Below are 24,756 nucleotides of genomic sequence, written 5' to 3' on the forward strand. Positions count from 1 at the left end.
TTGTCCCCTCTGAATTTATTGAGCCTATAACATCATGCTCTAGCGTAGTGCTTCAAGCAGAAGCTGTAGAAGCTGCCAGGAGCATGTTATATGCCTGGTACCCCAGTGCTTCTCCATGCCACACTGGGGACCCACCACCAGCCTGAAAAGGTGGGGATTGATCTTTGGTCATGGTTCACACACTGCCTTCTCCTCCCCCTTTCCTGTTCTTGATTCTTTACCTCGAAATACGTGTCTGAAAGAAAAGTTTACTGAACTGATGTTTTAGAAGCCACACACGCTGTTACTTTTTTAGCATTTAATAAGCCAGTTTAACAGCAAGTATTCATTTTCCTGCATCTTTCACCTGCAATTTGTTAGTAATGATACTGATGCTGCCGAACTGTAAGGTTTCTCCCCCTCCCAAATTGCATTAAACTAACTTCCAAATTGAATACTTAATTTTATGTATCTTCTCATACATGTTCTAAAAATATAAAGAAACATTTATTTTGCTCAGTTGGAGTAAATTTAATCTAATTTTATTCTGTGGATTGGGGCTTGTCAGTGCACCATCTCTGCTTTAACTCACATACCTCATATACCACATATTACTGTTTTTCAAGACCACTAACAAGTAAAATACCAAACCTATTACCCTCCACATCAATGCAAAGGACAAAGTTCTAATTTCAGTCTCGAAATTCTAGATTTAAGACTGGTAAGAGAAAAAAAACCAAACTCCAATGACACTTAAAAAAAAAAAAAAAAAAACAAACAACCCTTAAATTTTGAATAAGAAATCTAGAGCTTGGTCTTACACAGATAAATAGCATGTTCCTTGAGGTCACAATAAGGAAGAATGTACTTGCATACCATTTTCTAACTGGGTATGCAATTCAAATTTTCTACTTGTACATTCAAATGCAAATTCAACTAGCTAAAGCACAAATGCCCAGTCTGAGACACAAACTCAATTATAACAAGGCAGTTGCTGAATTCTTAATATGGATGCTTTCCTATACTTATGTATTTACGTTTTAATCTAGACAGAAAAAAACTACCCTGAAGAGGCATATGCAAATTGGACTTCATGGTCCTTGATGCATATGATAAACTAAAATAAGCAACAAAAAGAGCAGACAAAGAGGAGCTCTGGGAACTTTTTCCCCCCACAAATGCTGTAAGAATATCTTTAAGTGACAGACATAATCATTTTTGTCACTTTCTGTGAAGAGTTTTCCTCTGAGTGAGAGAACTACAACCCCACACGCCAGCACAGAGCAATGATCTGATATTCCAGATCTGGTATTGGACTGGTATTCCTGGTATGACCATAGGTAGCTGGAAGGTCAGAAGAGGTCCTTAATCTTAACTATGGCAGCTTCTACTCCCAAGTTACTTCATGCTCTTAGCTTCTGTGAACACCTTTCAAATTTCACCTAATTAAGAGTTAAATTCTTCAAACAATCACTCCTTCCAAGTCAAAGGGTTTTTGGGAGGCTTGTTCCCTGCACCGAACTGGGCAGCCTCTGCAGCAGTCTGACACACTGAGCCACCCCAGCAGTGCCACACCACACTCAAGGGCCCTAAACCTTTAGAAGTGCAACCCATACCTCCATTTCTAGCAGGTGTCCACAGCTCAACAGCAAGCAGATCCTTCCCACAGGTTAGGTGGCTGGTCCACAGAAAGCCAGCCCTCTCCTGGGCAATACTTCTCACCCTACTTAAACCAGCGGTTCACAGGTGTGTCCATCGGCATCACTCATCAGATGCCACCCGCAGGTAGCCCAGGCAAGTGACAGGCAGCAGAGCTCCCTCAACACAGTATTGTGTGCTTTGACAGTGACAAGCCAAATTAATGCAGTAGCTTAAATAATTCATCATTGGCCTCTCTTCTCCTAAAAATCTGTGAATCTTGTTCCAGGTTGTGTGCTCACAGGTCGATACATCTCACCAGGTCCCCAAAGAGATGCTCTGATCTTGTGTGGGAAGCAGACAGATGTCATTTTGTTTCAGAAAGGGCACCTAAATCAAAAGCAAAATACATACATCTCTTCCTTTTGCACACAAATACTTATCTTGCTCCCGCTTACAGTATTACACACAGGCTGAATTTAAAAGACTTTGAATACAGTGGTCTCTGCTGACCTGTAACCATGGAAGACTAATGTTACAGTTTGCCAGATTTTCAAAGATCAAGGATTAAACATAAAACAGAAAAGCAAATAAGAAATTCCATACAGCATTTGAATGGATGGCATTTTACCATCCACCATGAGCCTAATTTTAGCTTCACATCATCTAAAAAAATCTATCAACTGACCTGGGTAAAGATTAAACAGGTAAATGAAGCCTTCTATTTAGTCAAACACCATCACAAGCCAAACTCAACCCCATACCAAACACAAGCTTTTAGCAAATTATACTTTGATGGAAGAGAGTTTTATATGGTCCAAATTTCCCACTGAACAATTAGATATACTTTGCCCTATAAATTTTAGTTTATATAAGCAGCAGTTTCATAAATGTACTTTGAGATATTTTCTCCTGCTCCCCATACTTCATGTATTTGCACAAATATCATCACCACCTTATTTACGTCCTTTCACCCTTCTGTCCTTTTATCACAAGTTTTCCTGTATGACACTTCGTATTTTTTCCACAGGTCTATGATCTGCACACACCTTCTGGGCATTAAAAAACACCAGAAAAACTAGAGATGCTGCAATATACATTATTCAAAGTGGAGCAACGTTATTAACTTAAGCTTGTTGCATTGTATCTTTCGCTTGGGTGCTTTCTGGAGAATTAAAGTGTGCATTAAGCTAAGCATAACACTTCTGAAAGCATACAATTATTCATAAAGATTGCTTGTACTTAGCTTTATTTTTTTTTCCTAACAATATTTAGTGCAGCTTGCAAACATCAATAAGCACCATAGCACCTGGAAATATCTAACACACCCACTTAAGGTACTATATTGTCACTTATGAACTAGCCTAGTAAAACTTCTGAAGGGCAAAACTAAAATGAATGTTCACAAGAACATAAGAGCAAGAGCAAAGCATAGAGATCAATCTTACACAAACATACCAAGCTTTCACCAAGACACTTTATTGAATGTATTAGAGCAGGGTATTCAGCTCTAAGCACTAAAAAACCTAAAGGACAGCTCTCATGTCAGACTAGAAGAGACAGAAACAGTTGTACTAATTTATAATTTAGAGTCATTTTGCATGTATAGTATGCCAGTTCAGAACTTCACTAGTTTAATGTTTTGTTTTAATAGATAAGTTAAACATGCAACACACAAAGCAGGTATCAGGCCACTGTGATCTCAGTGGCAGAGGTGCCACCTTATAACAGCACAGATTTAGTTCACCAGCACCTGAAATTCTTGGGGACTTACCTGTTTATTTAGCATGCATAATAATAATAATAATAATAATAATAATAATAATAATAATAATAACAACAACTCCCACTATTTGAAATGGTGAAACTTAATTGACATGTTTGCATGAGTTACTCCACTGTGAGGATTCACACTGCTACAAAAATTAAATACTTTCTAGGATCAGCAAAAGGAATTAAGACAAGTTCTTTCTGGGACTTAAAAGAAAAAAAAAACAAAGCAAACAAACAAAACCTCAGCAGGCAAGGTGATTTGATTTCAGTTGACAGAGCTACACACCACCTAACTTCTACTAAGGACACCACTACCTACAATAAACAATCCCTGCAATTTGACACCAGAGTAGTTTTGAAAGAACAGTATATTACATGAGGAAGCCACTATTTTTCTTTACTTTCTGAAGTTTTACAATGATTGCCAAAAGGACACAAGAGACTCTAGTCTTAGTCAAATAAAAATCTGGAAAAGAAAAAAAAAACTATCCTGTTTTACCGATGTGGACAACTTAATTGGAAGAGCTGCTAAAGTGACCTTCCAAGTGATGAGGTGTATATTAGGATGCTCCACTTATGCAGCATGTAAAAGAAGAGAAGGTACTGGACAGCTTTGAAACCAGCTGTGAAGGGACATACAGCTCACCTTGGGAAAAAAAAAAAAATCTCTTAAGAGGACAACTCAAGAGCACACAATAAGCTGGAAACTGTGTATCCTGAGAGCAGCCTGACGTGCCTCTTCATTACCTTGCCTGACAAGGCAAGGCTGTAAGAGAGTTGTACTAAAAGAAGGGAATAAGACAGCAAGATTGTTGGTGACTGGGAGGGGAAGAAAGAGAAGGGAAGAAAGGACAAGGGGAAAAAGTAGTTCGGTTATCAATTTCCCCCAAACTGTGGGAAAGAGAAAAAAGTCTGAAGCATGGGTATGCTGTTAAGGACAAGTGTCTTCAAAGTGGTAAGTCCAACTTTGGTAACAAGTCACTCTGTAGGAGAAAAAAAGGCTCAGGATGTCAAGGAACAGACCATGCTGGCGCAGAAACCATCGCTGTGCAGTGGTCTGTTCTGCTTCGTCAAGTTCCAATTCAAAATATCATCTAACTAATCTTTTCAATAAAAAATGCAGACAGCAAAAGTAAACTATGAGTAGCACCAGGTATGCAGGAAATAAGTCACGCACTACATTAAAATACAGTGATCAGGAGTCCACTCATACCGCTACGTTTTCCCCCTCCTTATAATGTTTCTACTGTATGGTAGTAGATACAAGACAGCTTCTAGCTTCATTAATATGTCAAGAATACATCTGCTTCATGGAAGGCTGTGTAGGCACCAGATGAAGAGCACAATAAAAGAGGACAGTTCCTATGTACACATGTTTTTCTATTAGCATACAAAAAAAAAAACCCTCAAATAAACAAATACACAAAAAAAAAACAAAAAAAACCCAAACCACCACCACCAAAAAAAACCCACACAAAACCAAAAAAATCCCCCAACAGCTCAAACATATTCTTAGCCCACATAAAACTACCCATTGGACAACAGAAGGTAACAGCAAAACAAATGAACTCATATAATGGCCCTGCCTCCCTCCCCAGGCATTTAGGTACCTTATTCTTAGAAGGAAAAAAACCCAAAACTTTAGATGAAACTAAATTTCTTCTCCTTCAGTCACTTTCTTGCAATAGAACCCTATTACACATCTACAGGTAGCTGACATGACTGCTATACAGATAAATCAAAACCAAATGATCCGCAGTTGACTTTTGATTTGATCAAAAGTAGGTTTTGACTCTCTGATAACTTTTAAGTAAAATTAGAGGTCCAACATCTAAAACTCTGAAAATAAAGCAACACCTTCTCAGAAACGAGAAATTACTTAAGGAGTTATTTGTGAGAGGCCTATCCCAGATGTGGCACTTGCAAAGATCTTTGAGAAGCTCCACTGATGGCTGAAACAGAACTTAAGCTTGTCTTTCCACTGTTTGTGCCATCTCTTAACATGGCCATAGAAATAACCTTCTGTCTCTCTTTGAGCTGACGGAGAACCGCCCAGGCATTTCTGACACTGTGCCTTACTACTTTTGACTGATCACCATCATCTAAGAAAGCCAAAGTGCTTACAGGAGAAGGAACATGATTATTTCAGGAAGAAGCTACCTGTAACTGCAGGCAAAGGCCAAGTTAACAAGCTACTACTCTCATTCACAGAGATGCTTTCCAGCTAAGGAACAGACTGTTTCACCTGCTTGAGAGGCAGGACAGAGCCCCTTCATGCCCTCTCACATCAAGGTGACAGGGCAACTGACAGATTAGATTTTTCCAGTCCACCATGATGCAATATGCAACACCACAGACCTGGCTGTTCTGTCCTTCCTACCTGCTGTTTGTGGTTCAAAATGGTCAAGTCACTTGTCCTGGCTTTGTTAAAAACAAGACCAGTTTCTCTTTTAATGAATTTTCCTCTCAGCTAAGTGCCTTCTAAGTGCCTGCATGTTTTTCGGACACTGTGCTGATAAGAGGACCAACAGAACGCTGTTTAGATTTATTACTATGGTAACAAAGGTTAACTGATAATGGGACATATTTGGAAGGAGGGGTGGACAGAACAGGTGACTAAAACTGACCGAGTATTTAATCCCATAATCATCATACACCTTATATAAGATGGAGATCACGAGGGTCTTGGCCCTCTTCGACCACAGCCAGCATCTAGACAGGACCCTGTCTGTCTGCCTGCGATCTGGAAGACCTCAGGCCCTGCATCTCTGAAATCCAGTTTCTGGTTTGCTGTGGAGTCCCACCTGTGACTTCTGGGTGCCCGCCCTGCAGCTGCTGGAGCTACACCAGCTCCATCGCCGCTGGAGTGATGCCAACTCCATATTTGGCATTCAAGATTGGTTTTGTATATTTTATATATATTCTCGATTTGTTAGTAGCATTAGTAAAACCCTTCAAAACCTTTGAACTTGAAGTCTAAGTCTCCCTTCTTATCTTCCTTATCTTTCCAATCTAAAGGAGAAGGTGGAGAGAGGGTGAGGGGGTAACAGAGAGCATCTGCCATGGTTTGTCGCCTTGCTTTAAACCTTGACATCACTGTACCTTTTGGCATTACTCTGACACATGGCAATAGAAATAATCTCTGAAGGAGGAAGCACAACTACACCTGGGGGAAAGCTGCAGCAGGAGAGAAGCAACACAACTGCTCCCCCACACCCTTCAACATCTACAGTCAACCACAGAAGAGCACATCACAAGGCACAGAGCACTGAGTCCAGATTGGAGGCTGTGAGCACTGCTGTAATGAGTCCTCCTCTCTGGACACAGCTTCAACATAGGTTTGAAATGGTATAAAAAAAAAAAGTGGTATAAAAAAAATTGTATAAAAAAGGTATAACGCCAGCAAAACCCTTTCACAACTGCATCCACACCAAACACTTTTCCTGGTAGAGCTCTTGAGCTTAAGCATGTAGGTTTTTCTGTCAGTCATTCTGCCTTTGCTATGCTATAAAAACATTAGAGCACAAATTAGGCAAATGGATCAGAAAGCTCACCAATAACAGAGAGATTAAAGGATAAATTTATATAGTGTAACTTACTAATATTTTATCTCCTGGTTCCAACTTGGCTGTCTACAATGACATCTACTTCACGAATAAAAAAGTGATCTTACAGTGAATGAAAATTTAAATATTAAAATAGTATCTGAGTTTTAGTTATGCTTACTTATAACACATTGGGGCTTTTAAGTGTAAAATAGGTTATCTTCCCCTAGCAAGATTATTATTCTTCCAATTGCATCTTCTTTCTTTGCATCTATTCCAAATTTATTGTAATGGCGATAATCTGGAAATTATTTTTAAGTCAAACTGTCATCATTAGACAACAACTACATTTTTCTTGCTCTCTACATGTTTTAATGCCTGTTAGAACATTAGTGTCAAAAGGAAATTGAAAGTTTGGAAAATTATATAAATCAGTAACGTGAGTGACTTTTATTGAATTGTCCTTTTAAGGTGCATGACTGCCTTCCTAAGCAGTTTAGGTGGCCATTCAGTTGTTTATAAAGCATCTTTCATCACTCCCTCCCATACAAGTAACCCTGTATCCCAAAATAAGGACAAGAAAAGGTGGCATCTGCAGAAGTCCGAGTTAATCTGTAGGCATCGGTTTACGAAATTCTCGAGTAGAACTTCCTTTCCTTGCATCTGAACTTGTGCAGCTTTTGAGGAATAAAGTAAAACAAAGCATTTGTATGTAGTAACGTTAGAGACAGTTTAAAACACATTCCATCAGCATGCCTAAACCCACATTTCTGTTTCCTTAACAAGGCCAAAAAAAAGAGATGGCGGCGCAGTATTTGGATCATCATCTCTGTTGTATTGCTCTCTACTGCTCTGCATTCTCAAAAATTAAAAGAAAAAAAAAAATTGCCAACAAAATGCTTTATTTCATTAATTTTTAAATTAAAAAAATACTTCCATAACTGATCATCAGTATAAATTTATAACAAAAATGGGGTTTAATGATATTCACTACACACATAATCACAAGGGTTTATTGGTAATAAAGCCTTAATTACAGTCTCAGTACTGATAGACATAAATGAAATAAAGTTATATCATTTTTATAAGCTGTGCAAAATCTAAACTAGCAAGCAAAGAAACTACTTGCAGGCTTTATTGCTTAATGCCTGTAAAAGATTTTTTACATTTCCCTTTATTTATGAAAGAGTTCTACAGCAGCCCTCATTCCCTCTGCTTTGCCTTTCCTTCATCTTTCCATTAGCTTTCCCATTTCAATCTAATTTGTCCTTTCATCCTGTAACAGAGTCCTTCACAGGCTCCTTAATTTCTTTCATTCTGTCATTTTAGATGATAAGAACAACTGCCACTGAGTTTTCTACCTGGCCTGAAGCAAGCCAGCTGGTTACTGCTCCCCCAGGCCACCTTGCAGCAGCACTGCTCCAGCAGCAGAATTTGCTTGTGGGACAACCCCACCTGGGTGGGCTGAGGAGGAGGTGGTAATGGTGGTGCTGAACTGCAGCAAAATCCCAAAGCCTCCTCTCACCTCCTCTCTTTACAGTGCAGAGCCAGGACTTTGGAAAGAGTCTTGTAAGACTTCAACGGCTTCTGCATATCTCAGGAACTTCTGAGCTGGTGTTCAACAAGGCAGCAACAGAACTAGAAGGAATACTGCCCTTGTTGACAATACAGATGTACAGCACCTCCACAAACCAACTCTTAGCACAGCCTTGCACTCATGCAGCCACCATCTCACCACACCAGACACTGGGCTTGTTCAAAGATCTTTGCACAGCCCCAGGCAGCTCTCAGAACCCCAGAAAAAACACTGCCAGAAGAAACTTGCCCTGCCCTGTAATCTGCTGCCCAAAGAGTTTGTTAAATCATCTCTCTGATCTGGATTCCCTACTGTGATTTGTGCAGAACATTGGGGCAACTCGAGAAGGCTTGCACAATCCAGAAGAACAGAGAAAAACAGCCCCACTAGATACAGATATCGAAAACTAAATGAGCATTGAGCCACTCAAGCTAGCAGAGGTTGCTATTCTTAGCATTGCTTCCAGTTAAATAAAGATTTCTGGCTAAATAAAGACATGAAGTGTACCTAGAAAATGCTTTCATTTTCATTGCTGCTGCAATCTGCAGCTGGCAGTTGAGTTACCCAGTGAGAACTTGGAAGTAAAAAACAACAGTCTACAGGCTTAGACAGACTCATCATTGCCACAAATATTCGAATAAATGTTATCCATCGGTTTTAAAAGCAGAGGAGCACTCAAAAAAAAAAAATATATATGATCATGCTGAGACAGAAAAAGAAGTTAACAAGATCCTGACTATTGTCAATGAAAGGTTCTTCAAAAAATAAGAGGCCACAAGACATTGTGGTTCAGAAACTAACCGGTCCACAAATGCTAGCCTTGAACAAGAGGTAACAAAAAGTTCTGGTAAATAACTATAAATTGACATAAAGAAATAATTTTTTTTTTCTTAATTAAAATGAGCAAAACTCAGACACAATAAGCAGTTGTAGTGGTACAAGACCACCAATTTCAACAAAAATTAATTTTAGCCTAAGAAAAATAACAGAAATACAAATCAATTAAATGTCCTACTGGCAATAATGCCAGCCTTTCTGGTCTGGCTAGCAAAGCAACTTGATCCCACCATTTCTGGTAGCCACAGTTTCAGATACTAGGAACTTTAAAGAACTGAGGGTTACATTGCGCACAATATCTTATTTTTAAAAACACTTCAGTGAAAGAAGCAATACAGGGGTGTGCAACTATGACAGGATATCCAGCAGAAAAGCAACAGAAAAAGCCTGCAGAAGCCTCCAGGAATACAATCATAGAGTAGAGTCAATAAGCAAAGAACGATGCTATACCATTTGAACAAAAATAAAAAGGTGTTTGATAAGAAGGTACTTCAAGAATAGGAACATGAAAGCTTGTGTATGAACAGCAAATGCTGTCTTGAATGGGCCAGTAGGCCTGGAAGATCGGTAATTTTCTGGCACAATGCATTCATAGTCTGTCACCAGCAACAAATAACTTCTGCACTCAAAGAATTTAGATACTTGTAGAGAAAGAGGAAAATAAAAATAACAACAAAAAAAAAAAGAGCTATCTTTCATTGCTACCTCCCTTATCTGTTAATTCTGACTGATGATGTGGATAAACTAACCACACAGGGACACAAATCTTAAACTCAAAGTAACCTATGCTTACAAGGGAAAAAAAAAAAAAAAATAAGTGTGTGACTAATGAAACGGTATATACCACCAACGGTATATACCATGGGCTGAATGCCAATTGTGCTTAGAAATTGGAAGGGCTTGATCCTCACCTTTCACAAGCCAGTTTAAAAGTTTTCAGGGAAGAGAAAATTTCTCCCTCATCTCCCCAGAACAGAGTGTGTAGAAATATACCGAGATAATGTGTAGGCATTTATTGAAAATTATTACAGCTTCTAACATTTGCTAACAAGTTCCAGAGCTAGGTAATTGATTATAAAAATGAAACTATGTTTACCTTTTGCTAACTTCTGATAAGCAGCAGCTATATAATTGATTCTCATTTTCAGTGTGTACCCAATTGCACTGATATGAAGGTATGTATGTGGAGCACTGATATTTTATCTAACAGTTCATCTGTTTCACTGTCTACTTTCCCTCTATGAGTAAAGACTGAACTAAAATCACCACAAAAAATGATATGGACTACTTCAATGCATTTGGTGTTATTACTGGGTAAATGACCCAAGACAAAATGAAATGTAAGGTTATCAGAAGTTACTCTTACCTAGTTTTAATACTAGGTAGATAGAAGAATAAGCCATACCGTGTAACATTGTTTTTCTTAAACAAAAATTGAAAATAAAAATAAGTAGCTGTACTGCCTTCCTTTCTTTCCTCGAAATTGGCGAAGTACCCCCCACCCCAAATGCCCATTTTCACCTGAGCACTTCTTACATGGGATATGCAAAACCAGGCTGCATCGCTAGTTTACACCAGAAACCTCTGAAGGATGGCTATTAGTGGAAAATTCCAGAGTGAGTTACTTGGTCTAAGATAAAAATGACTTCAGCTGTCATAAATCTGTGCCAACAGGTACACAACCAAAATAATTTGATAGGCAGAAGCTCTACAGGAGATGGGAAAGTCCCTCCAGGAAGAAAGCAAAACTGCAAATAAACTCTTCCCCAGTGCAAGAATGAAAATAAAAGGAACTACTTTTCTGGGAGGAAATCCAGGAGTCATTGTCCCACAGGTCTCCCAAATAGATCTGTGTCACAGAAATCTGGCAGATCTTGTAATCCTGTATTTCTCCTGGCACTGCCACTGGAGAGGGCACCCATAGCTCAGGCAGGTCCAAAAAGGGAATGGGTATGCTACATCCACAGCTCTCAAGACACAGATAGATGTCCGCCTCTCCATCACCTTTCAATGACTTTCTCTCAGAAGACACACACAAAACACTCCAGTCTTCTTTTTTTCCCACTTATTCTCTTAAAAGATTTCTGCTTTCCCTTCTAATTTATTTTTGTTTCAACTCCTGTTCTTATTTTTCTCCATGTACTTATGGAAAAACAAAAGCCACAAGCCCTTTAACACATTTCCTCTATTAAACATTACCAACAGTGAAACCCTACCCAATCTCTGTTTTCTCCTTTAACACCTGCAAAAGGACTATAGTCTTTGATGCATAAATTGGTAGACAAATTCTGATTAATTAGATGTCTCAGAATAGCCTACTAATATAAACACAGCTCACATCAGCATGTGTATTGCTGCCAGCATAGCAAACAATTCTCTCTCCTCCTTCCTCTCCCTTGCTTTGCTTTTGACAGTGAAGTCTGCTCACATAAGCACGTCCACGCTAGCACCTGGGCCAGTACAGAAGCATCAGGGAAACATATTCTTGAGCAATGTGATCCCCTAATAAAATATTCCCTTTAAAATCTGTAAGATAATTAGCCCTGATTATTTCAACTGATACTTTATCTGATGTGTTGCCTCTCTAAATCTTCACAAAAAAACCCAAAACAAAGCAAAGCTTGTGTTTAATGACCCACAGGGAGAAAAGAAGAGCATCCTTCTCTCCTCTGCATAGGCTCCTGCTGGCCTAGAGCACAAGGCTCTCCACATGGTCACTCAATACAAATAGGTCAAAGCAGAGGTCTTTGAATCCTCATCACATTCACTTCAGATGGACACAGACTTCCTTCACAATTTACAGTTGATGACTTTTCACCATGCCTTAATTATTCCTAGACTGGGAAATTCTGCAATCAAAGTGCTCCACAGTGTTGCCGGAGATGACAAATGAGCCTGTGATCAAAAGATGCACGTCGTCATGTTATAATAGGCAAAGTTAGAGAAAGACAAAAAAAATACTTCTGCAACCCTGTTCAGATCTTGACTCCAATTTTTTCTTCAGCCTGAGCTAAACTAAAGAATTTAAGTAGAAAGCACCATGCCAAAAACCAAAATAAACCACCTTCCACTGGCAGGCCTGTCTGCTTCAAAGAAAACAGAGCACACACACTGGTGTTTCTTAACTCCCACTTTCTTCCAGTAAACTTCCTATAGGTCTTGCTTCCTATCACAGTTTTATGCACTCCAAGTCAAGATTTTTCAGGTTTCCACTTATGTCAAGACTTTTAAAAATTATTTCAGTCTCTTGTAGCTAGTTATGCTGACCCTTTACTCACATTTTAGTCTTTCAGACTGATGAAAATGGATATCCAGGAATTGCAACAACCAAAATGGTAATCATTCACACTAACATAAGAAAATATGCTTCACTGAAAGTTAATATTGAAAAAAAAAAAGCTCAAATTAATACTATTTTTAGAGTTTATTTTAAATAGCAATAAAAATAAAGCACTACAATATCTCTTTGAAAAGTGGAACACCAACAACAGTTAATGGGACCATAACTAAATTAGTCCACACTGCAAAACAAACAAGTAATCATCACAGGATTTGATTGCCATGCATTTAAACATATCCTAATCTCAAAACTAATAAGAAAGCATAACTATAAAAATAGATCTCATGTTAAGTCTCATAAAACTCTCAAAACTGCAAATCTGCTCTAAAAGATTTCCTCAAATTTTAATTAACAATCATAAAAATATTGTTATGAGATAATCTCAGTGTACATAGAAGCATTTTCTCTATTTAAAATTATACTCAAGAAAGCTTAGTAAGCTGCATATTCCCTGCTGACAGGCACAAAAAAAAAATATAAATCCTCTCATATATTTTATATATGGAAAAACCGTGTGTGCACCATTTAAAAACAGAGGCTTAAAAAGTCAGCTGAAGAGGTGAACTTGCATCATATTCAGGAAGACTGAAGCAGAGCAACCTAAGCCAGTTCTCTGCAAGCTGCGCTAGCCAAACATCCTCTGCAAGGAGAAGAAAGATGCTACAACTCACAGACAGTATCCAGCATCCTAACAGCCTCTGTGCCATCACTTATGGCTTAGTGTGTCCTCCTGAGTCCCCTCTGCAGGGACTCTGCTGCCTCTAGCCTAAATGTTATGTCCTTAAGAATATATTTAAATACTTGACAAATTTTGAAGCCGGGTGTTCAAACACATGCTGTTTGATCGTGGCCCAAAACTATTGCACTAGCTTAATTTCTGGATTTTGTGACTTAGCACAACTGCTGTGCTAGGTTTACACTTTCTGTCAAATACCAGAGTCTGACGCTCCCCACATCAGTCACAGACAGACCATGAAAAAGGTCAGACTTGAGAAGTGGTTGACAGCTGCAACTTCAGCAGCAGCGGGTCATACAGCTACATTTATTAGTGTTCATAGTAAACAACTAACATTACATTTTAAACAACAAACATATTTATTCAGAATTGGTAAAAATGCATTGCAAGAATATGAGCTGCTTTGTTCCAGAGGTGAGTTTCTTGATGATCTTGAATAACCACACAGTAAGGCGTGCATTACTCCCGAGAAAGTCTGATGACTCAACATGACAGAGACGGAGTGACTATGCTCAGCATTCAATGCTCTTTCCCCGACACATTACCTCATACACCAAGCCTCTTATGAGGACTAGAAGAAATACTCCCTTCCTCCCCAGAATACTGTTAGCATAAACAGCTTTTTGGCTATCCATACTGACCCAAAAACAGAGGGGAGGTTGCCCCACGAAAGCTGCATTGGTCCAGGGAGTTGCCCTACAAGCACAGGCCGTGTAAGCCCAGGGTAGGAGCATTTGAGCTCTGAGAAACCCCTGTGGGTTCTTCCTGAGGAAGGAAAAACCACCAAATTATATATGGCTGACAAAAGGGGAACATGACAAGTCGAGTGCGGTGGCGTGGCAGTACACAGTGTTGACCAAGGAGGGTGGGCTGCTCGTTACAGCAGGCGATACAGAAAGGGAAAAGCAGACACTACTTGTCTTGGTATTTGAGTTTCCCCTGCTCAATGGTATCTTTTCTACTTGCTTCTGCTCCTCTCCCATCAAAATACTCCTATACCAAGGCTTCTCCTTAACCCCACCATTTTCCAGACAGCTCCTTCAGAAGGATTTCTGTTCTCCCTCTACAACTTGTTTCACCTGCAAGCAAAAATCCAGCTGCCACTACCACGCAAATGAGTTGCCTCTTCCTTACAGATTTCTGCCTCTGCAGGCCTGCCAGCCACAACAGGGGAAGAGTCAGCATCCCTGCAGCCTCCACTGGCTTCCCAGACCTGTGGCTGGAGCTCTCAGCTTCCTTCCTCCTGCCCAAACCCCCCCCAGCTCCCCACCACAAATGCCACTTCCCACAGCCTCATCAGCCAATGTGGACGTGACTAGCCAGATCCAAAAAGCTAGGTTCCCCTCAGGTTCAGGAAACTGAACTCTGTTCTCTGGAAACTCACACCTGTGAGATGTGCAAGTCTCACAAAGAAACAGAAACAAGCCAGCTACAGCTTCTCCTGACCATCAAAATGGCTACGTTCCCTGTCCAGGCAGCATCCTTCTACAGGCCTTCCCAAACGACATGTCATCATTTCTGGTCCCTGTTGCAAAGACCCCTTCCCATAGTTTTGCCATATTTCTTCTCACAGACCTTATGGCTATGCCTGGTTTAATACACTGGAAGTAAACTATCTGCATTTTATTTGTGTATGCCACTCCCTGCAGAGATGCTGATCCGTGTCTTTGGCCCAGTCATCACTTACTGACAGCAAACTTCTCTTTCAGCTAGTTCATACGGGCTCTAGTTAAAAGCATTAGCTTACAGAGCAGTGAGAAAAAAACCTGAACTTTTAAGCATAAAACCAATCCATCTTCCTTTTCATATTAATACACCCTGTCAAAGATTCAAAGTGCTGCTCTTGCAGTTCTAAATACTGTTGCTTTCCTTAATTGTTCTCATCTCTAAAACCTTCACTCTCCAAAATCTACAAATCGGAGAGACATATACTAGTCAATGACACAGTGAATTTTAGCAAACAATATGCTAGCAAAAAATATTTTCTATTTCTCAGCCTGAAACATTCCCAAATACCTTTTGGTGTTCAAGTGCAGTTTATAAATAAAAAATGACTATTATGTTGTTTTGTTTTCTTTAAACAAAAGATCTTACACTTTTTTTCCTTAAACATCATATGTTAAAAGAATAAAAATCAGTGGGTAAGAATTTCAGTATTCTGTTTTTGTATCTTTTTCCCTTTTCTATGATCTTGGAAAGACAAATTCAGACTCCCCCCACAACAAAATTGCAGAACGCAGTAGATTTTTCACTGTGAATGTGCATGTCAACTCACCTGACAAAATTTTAAGCCTCCACTCACATGTGTCATGAGTAGGAGAGATCGCACCTGGCAAAATACAAAACACAGCACCTAGAAAGCACGGTTAAAGCCCACATGAGGGTTTAGGGCTAAATCACACAGCCACTGATGCTCCTCAGCTGTTGCAGTTGCTGGTGCTGGCTGACACTGCCTGGCTGACCTGAGAGTCAAACACTCAGCCTAGTCCTTTCCTATAACAGAGGGAAGAAATACCCTCTCGAAGGAATCACTGTCCCTGCTCTGAGTCCTGTCAGGAGCTGGACCTCCCTGGGCTTTCTCACCTGAGCAAGTGCTGTTCAGGTTCAGATTACACATCAATTCCCACCCTCTGACCCTCCCAGGGCAAGGTTTGGCTACCCCCAACACAGAGACAGCTCTTTAACATACAATTCATCTGTTACGTCTGCAAATATAATTTGTACAAGGCTAAGCACCGTGGACTCACAATCAGCGTGCTAGCAATAGCAATCACCAAGGATGCGTGTCCACTGCAGAAGCAGTTCACATAAAATTTTCTAGTCTTGCATTTGCAACTAAAGCATTACTGAGCAGCCAAAGACCACAAGGTGCTCGCTATGTTTGAAGTTCAGCTCGAGCAAATGCCACAATAAACAAAACTCAATCATAATTTTGCCACCAGAGTATCAGAGTTTAAGTTAGACCACTGAAATCCTCTTACATGAAGCGCATACCGAGGTACTTCCACCCTACTTGACACCTTGAGAGCACTGGTATGTCCAAGGGGAAAAGAACCAACATGCAAAGGGAGCTCTCCCAAGCCACTGTCATTTCCAATTCACAAAAGCTTCCTTCTGCCTACAAACATGACTGCTTGAAAAGCCATATAGCACCACTTACTCCAGAGACCGTTGATGGATTTCTTCCTTCATGAAATGACATATATACATATATATATATAATTTTTCTTAAAAAAGAAAAATCAAACCAACAAACAAACCAAAGATACACCACCCACCAAAACAAACAAACAAAAAACCCACAACAAACAGAAAACCAAACACCACACAACCAATAAACCCTCAACCTACCTCAAGTACTCAGTCTTCCTTCAGCAGAGAGAATCAAAGACACTTTGTACTTTTTAATTTAAGTTACCATTGTGGAAGATACTAAGAAACTGCTGAGCCAAGCATTTTATTAGCAGATAGAAGATTTAGGTGTTAACCTCAAGCCTGGAATTAATGCAAGCCTGGATAAACTTCTGGTTTTTTTAGTTCCTATCTTTCCCTCCTTTCCTGAAGACAGAGTCACGGTACATCTTTAAAAAACAAACAAACACAATGACCACAAAAACACAAACAAACAAAAATACCCACAAACAAAAAAGCCCCCACACACCAGAAAAGTACCTTCATCCAAACTTTACAAATAATTTTAGCAAGAAAATAAAGATTTTCATCACAATACTGCCCCTTAAAGCTTCTATTACTGATTTCCAATTAACAGAGTCCCTCAAGATTTTTGTAGCATTTACCATGTTCTGTCACAGAACTTCCAGACTATGAGCCAGCAAGCTCCTTCTGTGGTTATGAAAAAAGTCTGCTGTACATTACATCCAAAAAAGTAACAAATATTTATTGTATTGCACGAAGAAAGCCTCCTCACAAGGAGTCACGGTCCCCAGCACACTCAGGGCTCTGCTCTTTCACGATTACATGAAAAGCTTTTCAGAACAACGATTGCTGTTTACAGATGAGGACATCTTGAAGGAGGACTAGCAACCAGTTCAAAGGCAAGAAAAAGCAAGTGATTTACAAGCTTTTGTGAATTAGAATCCACACCTAAGATAAGGCAACCAACCATACCAAGAAGGAGAGGTTTTTATATGTAGTTACACAAACCACTTTCCAAATGTGGAGCTTACGTGTAGCACTAAGGAGTAACCATTTAAGAAATCTTAACAATAACTCGTTTCAATAAACAGTTTAAACACAAGATTTCTGCCCAGAAAAAAATAACAAGCTTTTAGGGTGAACTATCCACTTCAGTCTTCAAAACCATTCCCACATATCATAAAACTGGACTGTGAATTCCAGCTAAAAGCAATTCACCTGCATCTCCTCCCTTGTGTGCTGATATCACCCCTCACAACACCCTGCTTCTTTTTGGACGAAGCTTCTGGCAGCTCACACTCTCCCATTCAGCATTCATTAAAGAAACACACTGTGTTATTCATTCCTCTGTGCCCTGTGCTGCTGATGCAATGGAAAGAGAGCCAAAGATCGTGACCGAGTATGCTGAAGCTCATCCTTCTTTATCACTGTTGTACTTGCAGATGGACATAATGATTAAAAAGTGATCCACAGAATGCTTTGCACACCATTCAGAGCAGAAGAACAAATCAACACTCCTAAAATATGCAGATACTTTTCTGCAACATTTCACAGGGGAAGTATGGCTCTAGCAAAAGCAGGTAACTTCTCAAGCTTGGGAGGAATACAGACCCTTCCCTCCCCTCCTTACTCAGTGGAAAGGAAGCAGCTACCGTGTCCACTATAGGTGACCACCATTACTGAGAGTTTCTAACCTCTGGCTCTTCAACTGCATGCTGTCCAAGAGCAACTCCAAAGCTGCCCCCACCAAGCCTTGCTGCCATGGTGGCTGCCACAGTGTTCCAGGTTCCCATCTGTGGGACACTGACAGGCAGTTCTGCTCTGCAGAGCGTAATGCTGCCAGCATGCCCTGACACCCAGCTACAACAAGACCTCTGAAAAAAAACAACAAACCACTACTCTCATTCCCACCACTCCTACCCCTCAGGAGTAGCTCTCAGGCAGATGCAATACATCCCTCTTATGCAATACATCCCTCTGATACACCAACATTTGGATACATAGGCCAGAAAGTTTGTATTCCTCGATCCTCTAGGAGCTTCCTTGGGTCTGCAGACACCAAAGGCTTACAGCTCTTTTGAGATAAGTAAATAACTTTGTAACAAAGCAAGCATACACTATGTTAAGATGAACAGAATATGCCACATAGCTTCTGTGCACCTCAACTAAAAAAAATGGTTCACCTGCTTCCTGTACATCCATGGTTATGACCTTTGCAACATACCACTATTTTTCTACTATCTCAAAAGCTTTACTTTCCTCCCCCTACTGCTCCCAGAAGTTGAGCAGAAGTTTTGGATTTATCACTGCAAAGTACTTAAAGTGATAAGCAACGACAAGAAATGACCTGCAGACACAACTGAATCTGGATGAAATACCAGAACCCTGACCCTTACCAAACCTGCAGGTGAACTTTCAGAAGCCCCACTTGCCATCAGAGATTCACATAGACACTTAGGAATTTGCTGCTCTGGGGCACTGGACATTAACTGGGGCTAAACCTTTAGAGTAAAGGTTATACTAAGGACTTAAACTTCAAAGCTGAGACAGAACCTGTTGCATCATTCAACAGCAGCATGATGAGCAAGGTCAAACTAAACTGTTGAACAGTTGCCCCTCCAAAAGGCAAAGCTCTGTTACAGAAGCCATGTCAAGAGCTAAAGTACTAAAGCAAAATATTTTCCTTAAGTTTTAAATATTTAATAAGAAAGTGACACTCATATTGGCAACAAAGATGCAAAATGTAGTTGTGCAAAATGAAGTCACTGTCATTATTTACTCATATATTAGTGACTGTTTCAAATCACAGAACTGTCTGCACAGCAAGCTCTGCATTACTTGTCTGCGCGGAAACAGAACATCAGGAAATGTAATTTACTTACATGAAGTGGAAGCTGGTGGGACATTCATTACACTGACTTCATCTTTATTCCTGTGTGTAGGTAGGGTTCAAGACTAGCAGTAAGTTGTGCAGTAGTTCAAGAACCGAGGAGTAATGTTAAACTTGACAAAAATCTCAGCTGTGAATTAAAGCTGGAAAAATTACCCTCTTGCTAACCTTTCAAGCTGTCAAGTGTAAGATGCAAATAGTTTCTTGATTTACGTCACCAGTTGTCAGCACACCACTCTGTTAGCAGTGTCAAAAACTTACAACTTCCCCAATTTGAGAAAGCAAATCCCATAATGCTATGTCAATGAGTGAATTTTAAGCTAATACCCCATCATCTTCTCTACATGCAAGCACTTGTTAGAAAACCTGGTGTGCAGTATCAAGAATGAAGGAATCAATTCAGAATCCTTCTCTCTTCTGAAGTTAGACAGCTACACTGAAGTTCCCCCAATCTTGCCTAAATATCATGTTCTTCATCTTTCTTTTTCTGCTGCATGTATGGCTTTGTAGGTAAAGGCCATTAAGTTAATCTCTGCTCTCCAAAACAACTAGAATAAGCCAAAGAGCTTTTTGTGTGTATGTGTTTCTGGATTAGAGACACAGAAGGGATTAAAAGCATACCAGCACATACCTAAACTGGCTTTATTTTACAATAGCCCAGAATCCAGACTGTTTACAGAATGGTATACATATTCCAGTTTTCCCTTGTGATCGTAGAAGAACTTACTGAAAGAATCAATTTTGTTAAATAAAGGTCCTACTTAATATATCTTATTGGAAGTGTTTAGCTTTATCTCACCACAATCTAGTGCAATCATGCCCTTATCATGTTTTTACCCTATTTCATGCAGTGCCACTCTTGGTCCACTTCATCCCTGGAAAGTACCTTCTTTTTATTCCAGTTCTTTTTGTGTTTCTCCATGAAGTCCCCTCCAGACAAGGAAACGTCATTTAAAAACATGATTCTGTAACATATCAATTTAAAACCCATACAAGTCCTTGCTGCAAAAAAGAAATATCTCTAATTGAATCATCTTTTTGAGTCTGCCTATTACATGATTCAGATCTGCCCTTCGTTCTCTTTCATGCAACAGAAAGCCTGTGATGACAATAAGATGCTTTCAGAAACAACACCTGGCACCATAGAACACTGCCAAGGCAGCAAAGACTTTTAACTTATGTTCAAGCTAAAGCCAGAGGTTTGGGAGAAGCAGAGATGTGCTGCTTCTAACAGTAAGGTAGTGGAGCTCCCTCTATTGAATTAGCTGCCAATATCTCTTCAAGTTTTAAAGATGCCAACTATGGTCAGCATCAGTGTTCTGTTAAAAACGCAAAACTTTGCAGTTCAAAGAGCTGAGATGCACCCATCAGGTACACTCCATGAGAGAACAGGCCGAGGGAAGGGTGCAGCCAATGTACGGAGCTTCTCACACATGTCAAAGTGTCACCAATCTGCTAGGGCTCCATCCCTGGGGACTTCTGCTGTCCATGAGACCCAAGAAGACGTTTTTAATTTGAATGATGTTCAAGTACTTTCCCTCAGGACCAAAACTGCTGTGACCCATGTTTTACAATGCCAGGAGGTTCTACAAATGGGGCTACCACAGCACAAAATGCAACATATAAATGAGGCTCAAGCATTTAAGTTTTTCTTCACAATAAGGGGTTAACAATACAGAGTACAACCTAATTGAAAGCAGATGATATGGATATATAGACTGCTAGAACAGTCATCCTATCACCGAATGCTTTTTGCTTGTTATCAAGGGAACAGCTTAGTATTTCCACTTCCATTGAAAGCACTTCAAATGCTTTCTAACCAAACATTACAGAACTGTTCTAACCCCTGATAACCTCTAAAAATCATACCCTAAAGCTGCAGGCACACTCTCTCCACTGTTTTATCACTTTCTCCCCTTTTTTACCTCCCAAAAGAGGCACATTTCTTATCAACAACAAAAATACTAGTTCAGTAGAAGCAGCAGTTGTTTTAATAAGTAAATATTTTATTTGCCTTTCTGAAGACCTATATGCATGATAAGAAAAGCAATTTAATCTTCAGCTAGGCAGATATTCGTCAAAAGAGCCACCGCTTTGGAGAAGCGGATTAACATCCACTAGGGTAGGACTGGTTGCTTTTCAGACCATCCTTATGGGAACACATTGGGGAAGAATTAAAATCAAAACAAAATGAGAAAAAAAGAAAAAGAGGAAGAGGAAGAAACTTGATCCGATCACTGCCAGTAGTGGATTGTCAGCATACTAGTCACACTGCAATCTCCTCGCTAAAAGATGAGATTCATTTTGAAGTGTACTAAAGACAGGAATGTACAGCCTCCTTTAATATTCATCCTGTTCCTATTAAAGAAAAGACACCAAGATAAAGAATGTGTATGTCAAAGCCCTGTCTTCAGGGAAAATAACGCTCAACAATTTCAAATCAAGAGGTGTCATTAATGTTCAGGTTTTCCTGGAAGAATCCCATTCTGCTTGAGACAATTCTAATTATCACCCCACAACATTTAAGAGTCTCTCATTTGAGCATTGGTGCATGGAAGCGTAACTATTTTTCTTGAAAGTGGAGGAACCTGAGAGAAATCAGCACGTTGCAACAGGTCCTCAATTCTCTTGCAAGCGTGGTACTGCAGTTTCCATGCATTTTCTAATAAAAAAAATGATTGAGTTACGAGAGAAAAAAGCTATACACTAGCCAAACCAGAGGAACCTTCAGGAGCACTGAACAAAGAGCCTGAAGATTAGAGTTTTTAGATATAGTAGTAGCTCTCGAAAACCAGTACATAAAGTCTAGCCCTCCACCAGAATCTGCAGAACTGCACAAGACCATTCTAAAACACCCATACTATCAGTGATGTGAAAAACAATTTCCACAGTCAGCACGGTAGTGTATATATATACTTGTAAAACAAGCAAACAAAACACAACAATAAAACAACACCCCCACCCCCCCAGCAACAAAAAACACCATACCAAAAAAAGCCCAAACCCTCCCATATGTGAAATAGCAGTAGAACAAGTACTGCAGACCAGACCTTCAGCCAGCTTATCTGTGACCATCATGCTTACAATCACATAGAGGAGGTCACAAAAAGAGGAAATGGAATATTGATCATCCTGTGTTAGAAGATCCAGTTACAACTTAGAGCTCTTACAAAGTTAGCACATTCAGTTTCCCAACTGTTAATAGGCTCAAAACATATACATGTAAGCCCGATTCCTCCCTAGCTGTTTTCCTATCTTGCAATCTATTTTGTTTCACTCAACTGGTCCAAAACTACTTGGACACAAAATAGTCCAGAAAGTCCCTGTGGCAGGAAGCTAAGAAAAGCCCATGGTGGTGTGATGTGGACTGGCCAACACATTAAAGCTAGTGTCGTTACAGTAATACTTGGGTTTGTATGAGGTCCTTCTGCACCTTATGTAATCAGATATGACATTATGGAAATCTGCAGTGAGCACTCATAGCTTAAGAGTATAAACCATGTTACAGATGTAGGATATCTGTAAAAAAATACAGAAGATAGGTTTATCCTGATCGCACAGATGTAATTTGCATTATGTAAAACTCTTAATGCTATTTTCTTTATTTTTCCTCTTCATGTGTCATGTCACATAAATATTTAGATTCTGTTACCAAAACTTTCCGTTGGAAATAAGCCAACAAATAGCTTAACATCTACTATGAAGACAGCTGAAACTATTTACCCCAGGATTACATATTAGCATCCCAGTTTACTTTCAGCAAGGAGAATGGTGGTACGGTAAGGAAGGGCATTACTCTTAAGGCTGGAAAGTGGAAATAAGATATCTTAGAATTAAATATGACTTATGACAGAGATATTTATTTCATGAACATAACAACATATATTTTGCCCAGTAAAAATCAATGGGCTGAAATTTCAGAGATTTACAGAGCTGGATGATTTCTGCTCTTGCCCTCTGCCTTACGAGAATCGCTACAAACCCAACAGAGAGGAGAACACAAGAAGAAAAATAATCCATGTTGTGAGACTTTTCTAGCATATTCACACCAAGAGGGGAAAAAAAAAATATAAGCATACCAAACACTTTCCAAAGCAAAGGTTTTAACTACTTACAGCTCACTTAAAATTCAGTCTGACTTTGCTACCTGTGCATTGCACCACAGACACATAGCATATCGGAATATATGTACATGGTGAAGACATTTCCTGACTTTGTATCAGAAAAAATAAACATGAACTTTCTGATCTTAATATAGAAAAACTGTTTCCCTAGATCAATGTCGCACCAGATATACCAGGGAAAACAGGTAGTCAGGAATGAGAACACAGTAGAGTGTCTTGTGAATAAGACTATATATTACAGTCTCATTAGGCTTACGCAATATAGCAATATGTAACAAGTCTTTAGTAATAAAACATAGAATAAAAGACTGAAATTAGTTATGATACACAAGAAGGTAAGGGGAGGCAGAAACTTTACAAAGGTCATGATTAGGTCCCAATTAAAAATCAGCTTCCTTTTCATATCCAGTCACATCCGCTAGAAAAGTATGAGATTTTAATTTATATTCTCATTTAGTCTGACCTAGAGCTAGTCTCCTAATACCAGATACAGACTTGGATGCCCTCCTTTTTTTTTTTCCCCCACCAATGGCTATCTTCCTAAGCAGTTTATTCAGTGAAGAAAGAAACACAAAATTTCTCACAGGGATCTCCAGTCAGCTTGAATATTGATGGAGAGATCTACACCTGATGCACATAAACTTTTAATATGCTTTTAATAGCTTATCTATTGCTTTCAATATGCAAACCTGAAATGGAACTCCCAAAGCAAAGCACCATGATAGAGTAATATATCCAGAATTTCTTGTGGATGATAGCAAACTACCTATCATCTGAAATAGCTGCGATAGCAAGGAGAAATAAATGTGAAGTACACAGTAATATCAAGACCTTTTTACAGATATTTTTATATTTAACTATCTTTTATACTCTGAAGAATAAACTGAGAAGTAGAGACTTAAGTCCTGTATTAGATGTTCCAGGCATTTTCAATACTGCAGGGAAAGTCTCTAAGCTGAGGTGGGGCTGGGTTTTTTCCCCACACATATTTGCCTGCACTCTGAACAGTTTGCCTGAGCTTCTCCTTGAGGAGGCAAGGAAGACATGAAAAGCAGAAAGAATCAGGTAAATGGTTTTACCTCCAACCTATTGAGATCATGGGCAGTTAAGTGCCATCTTTTTATAGGCTTCCATCATCAAAACCCTTGAGATAAAATATTTT

General features: G+C 39.4%; 1 protein-coding gene across 5 annotated transcripts in view; it reads right to left on the minus strand.

Moving 5' to 3' along the window:
- The window catches only part of ALCAM (activated leukocyte cell adhesion molecule), a 133,937-nt gene that overhangs the window by 107,043 nt on the left and 2,138 nt on the right, over window positions 1-24,756 (minus strand). Inside the window, exon 1 of one of the 5 annotated variants that reach the window (XM_065061458.1) lies at window positions 19,463-20,696. The exons of the other annotated variants lie outside the window; for them this stretch is intronic. Within the exon in view, the coding sequence (XP_064917530.1) occupies window positions 19,463-19,490 (28 nt within the window). The 5' untranslated portion in view covers window positions 19,491-20,696. Of the gene's footprint in view, window positions 1-19,462; window positions 20,697-24,756 lie in introns of those variants that run through there. 5 annotated transcript variants of the gene reach the window in all.

Source organism: Columba livia, chromosome 1 (assembly GCF_036013475.1).
Source record: "Columba livia isolate bColLiv1 breed racing homer chromosome 1, bColLiv1.pat.W.v2, whole genome shotgun sequence".
NCBI classification, from domain to species: domain Eukaryota; kingdom Metazoa; phylum Chordata; class Aves; order Columbiformes; family Columbidae; genus Columba; species Columba livia.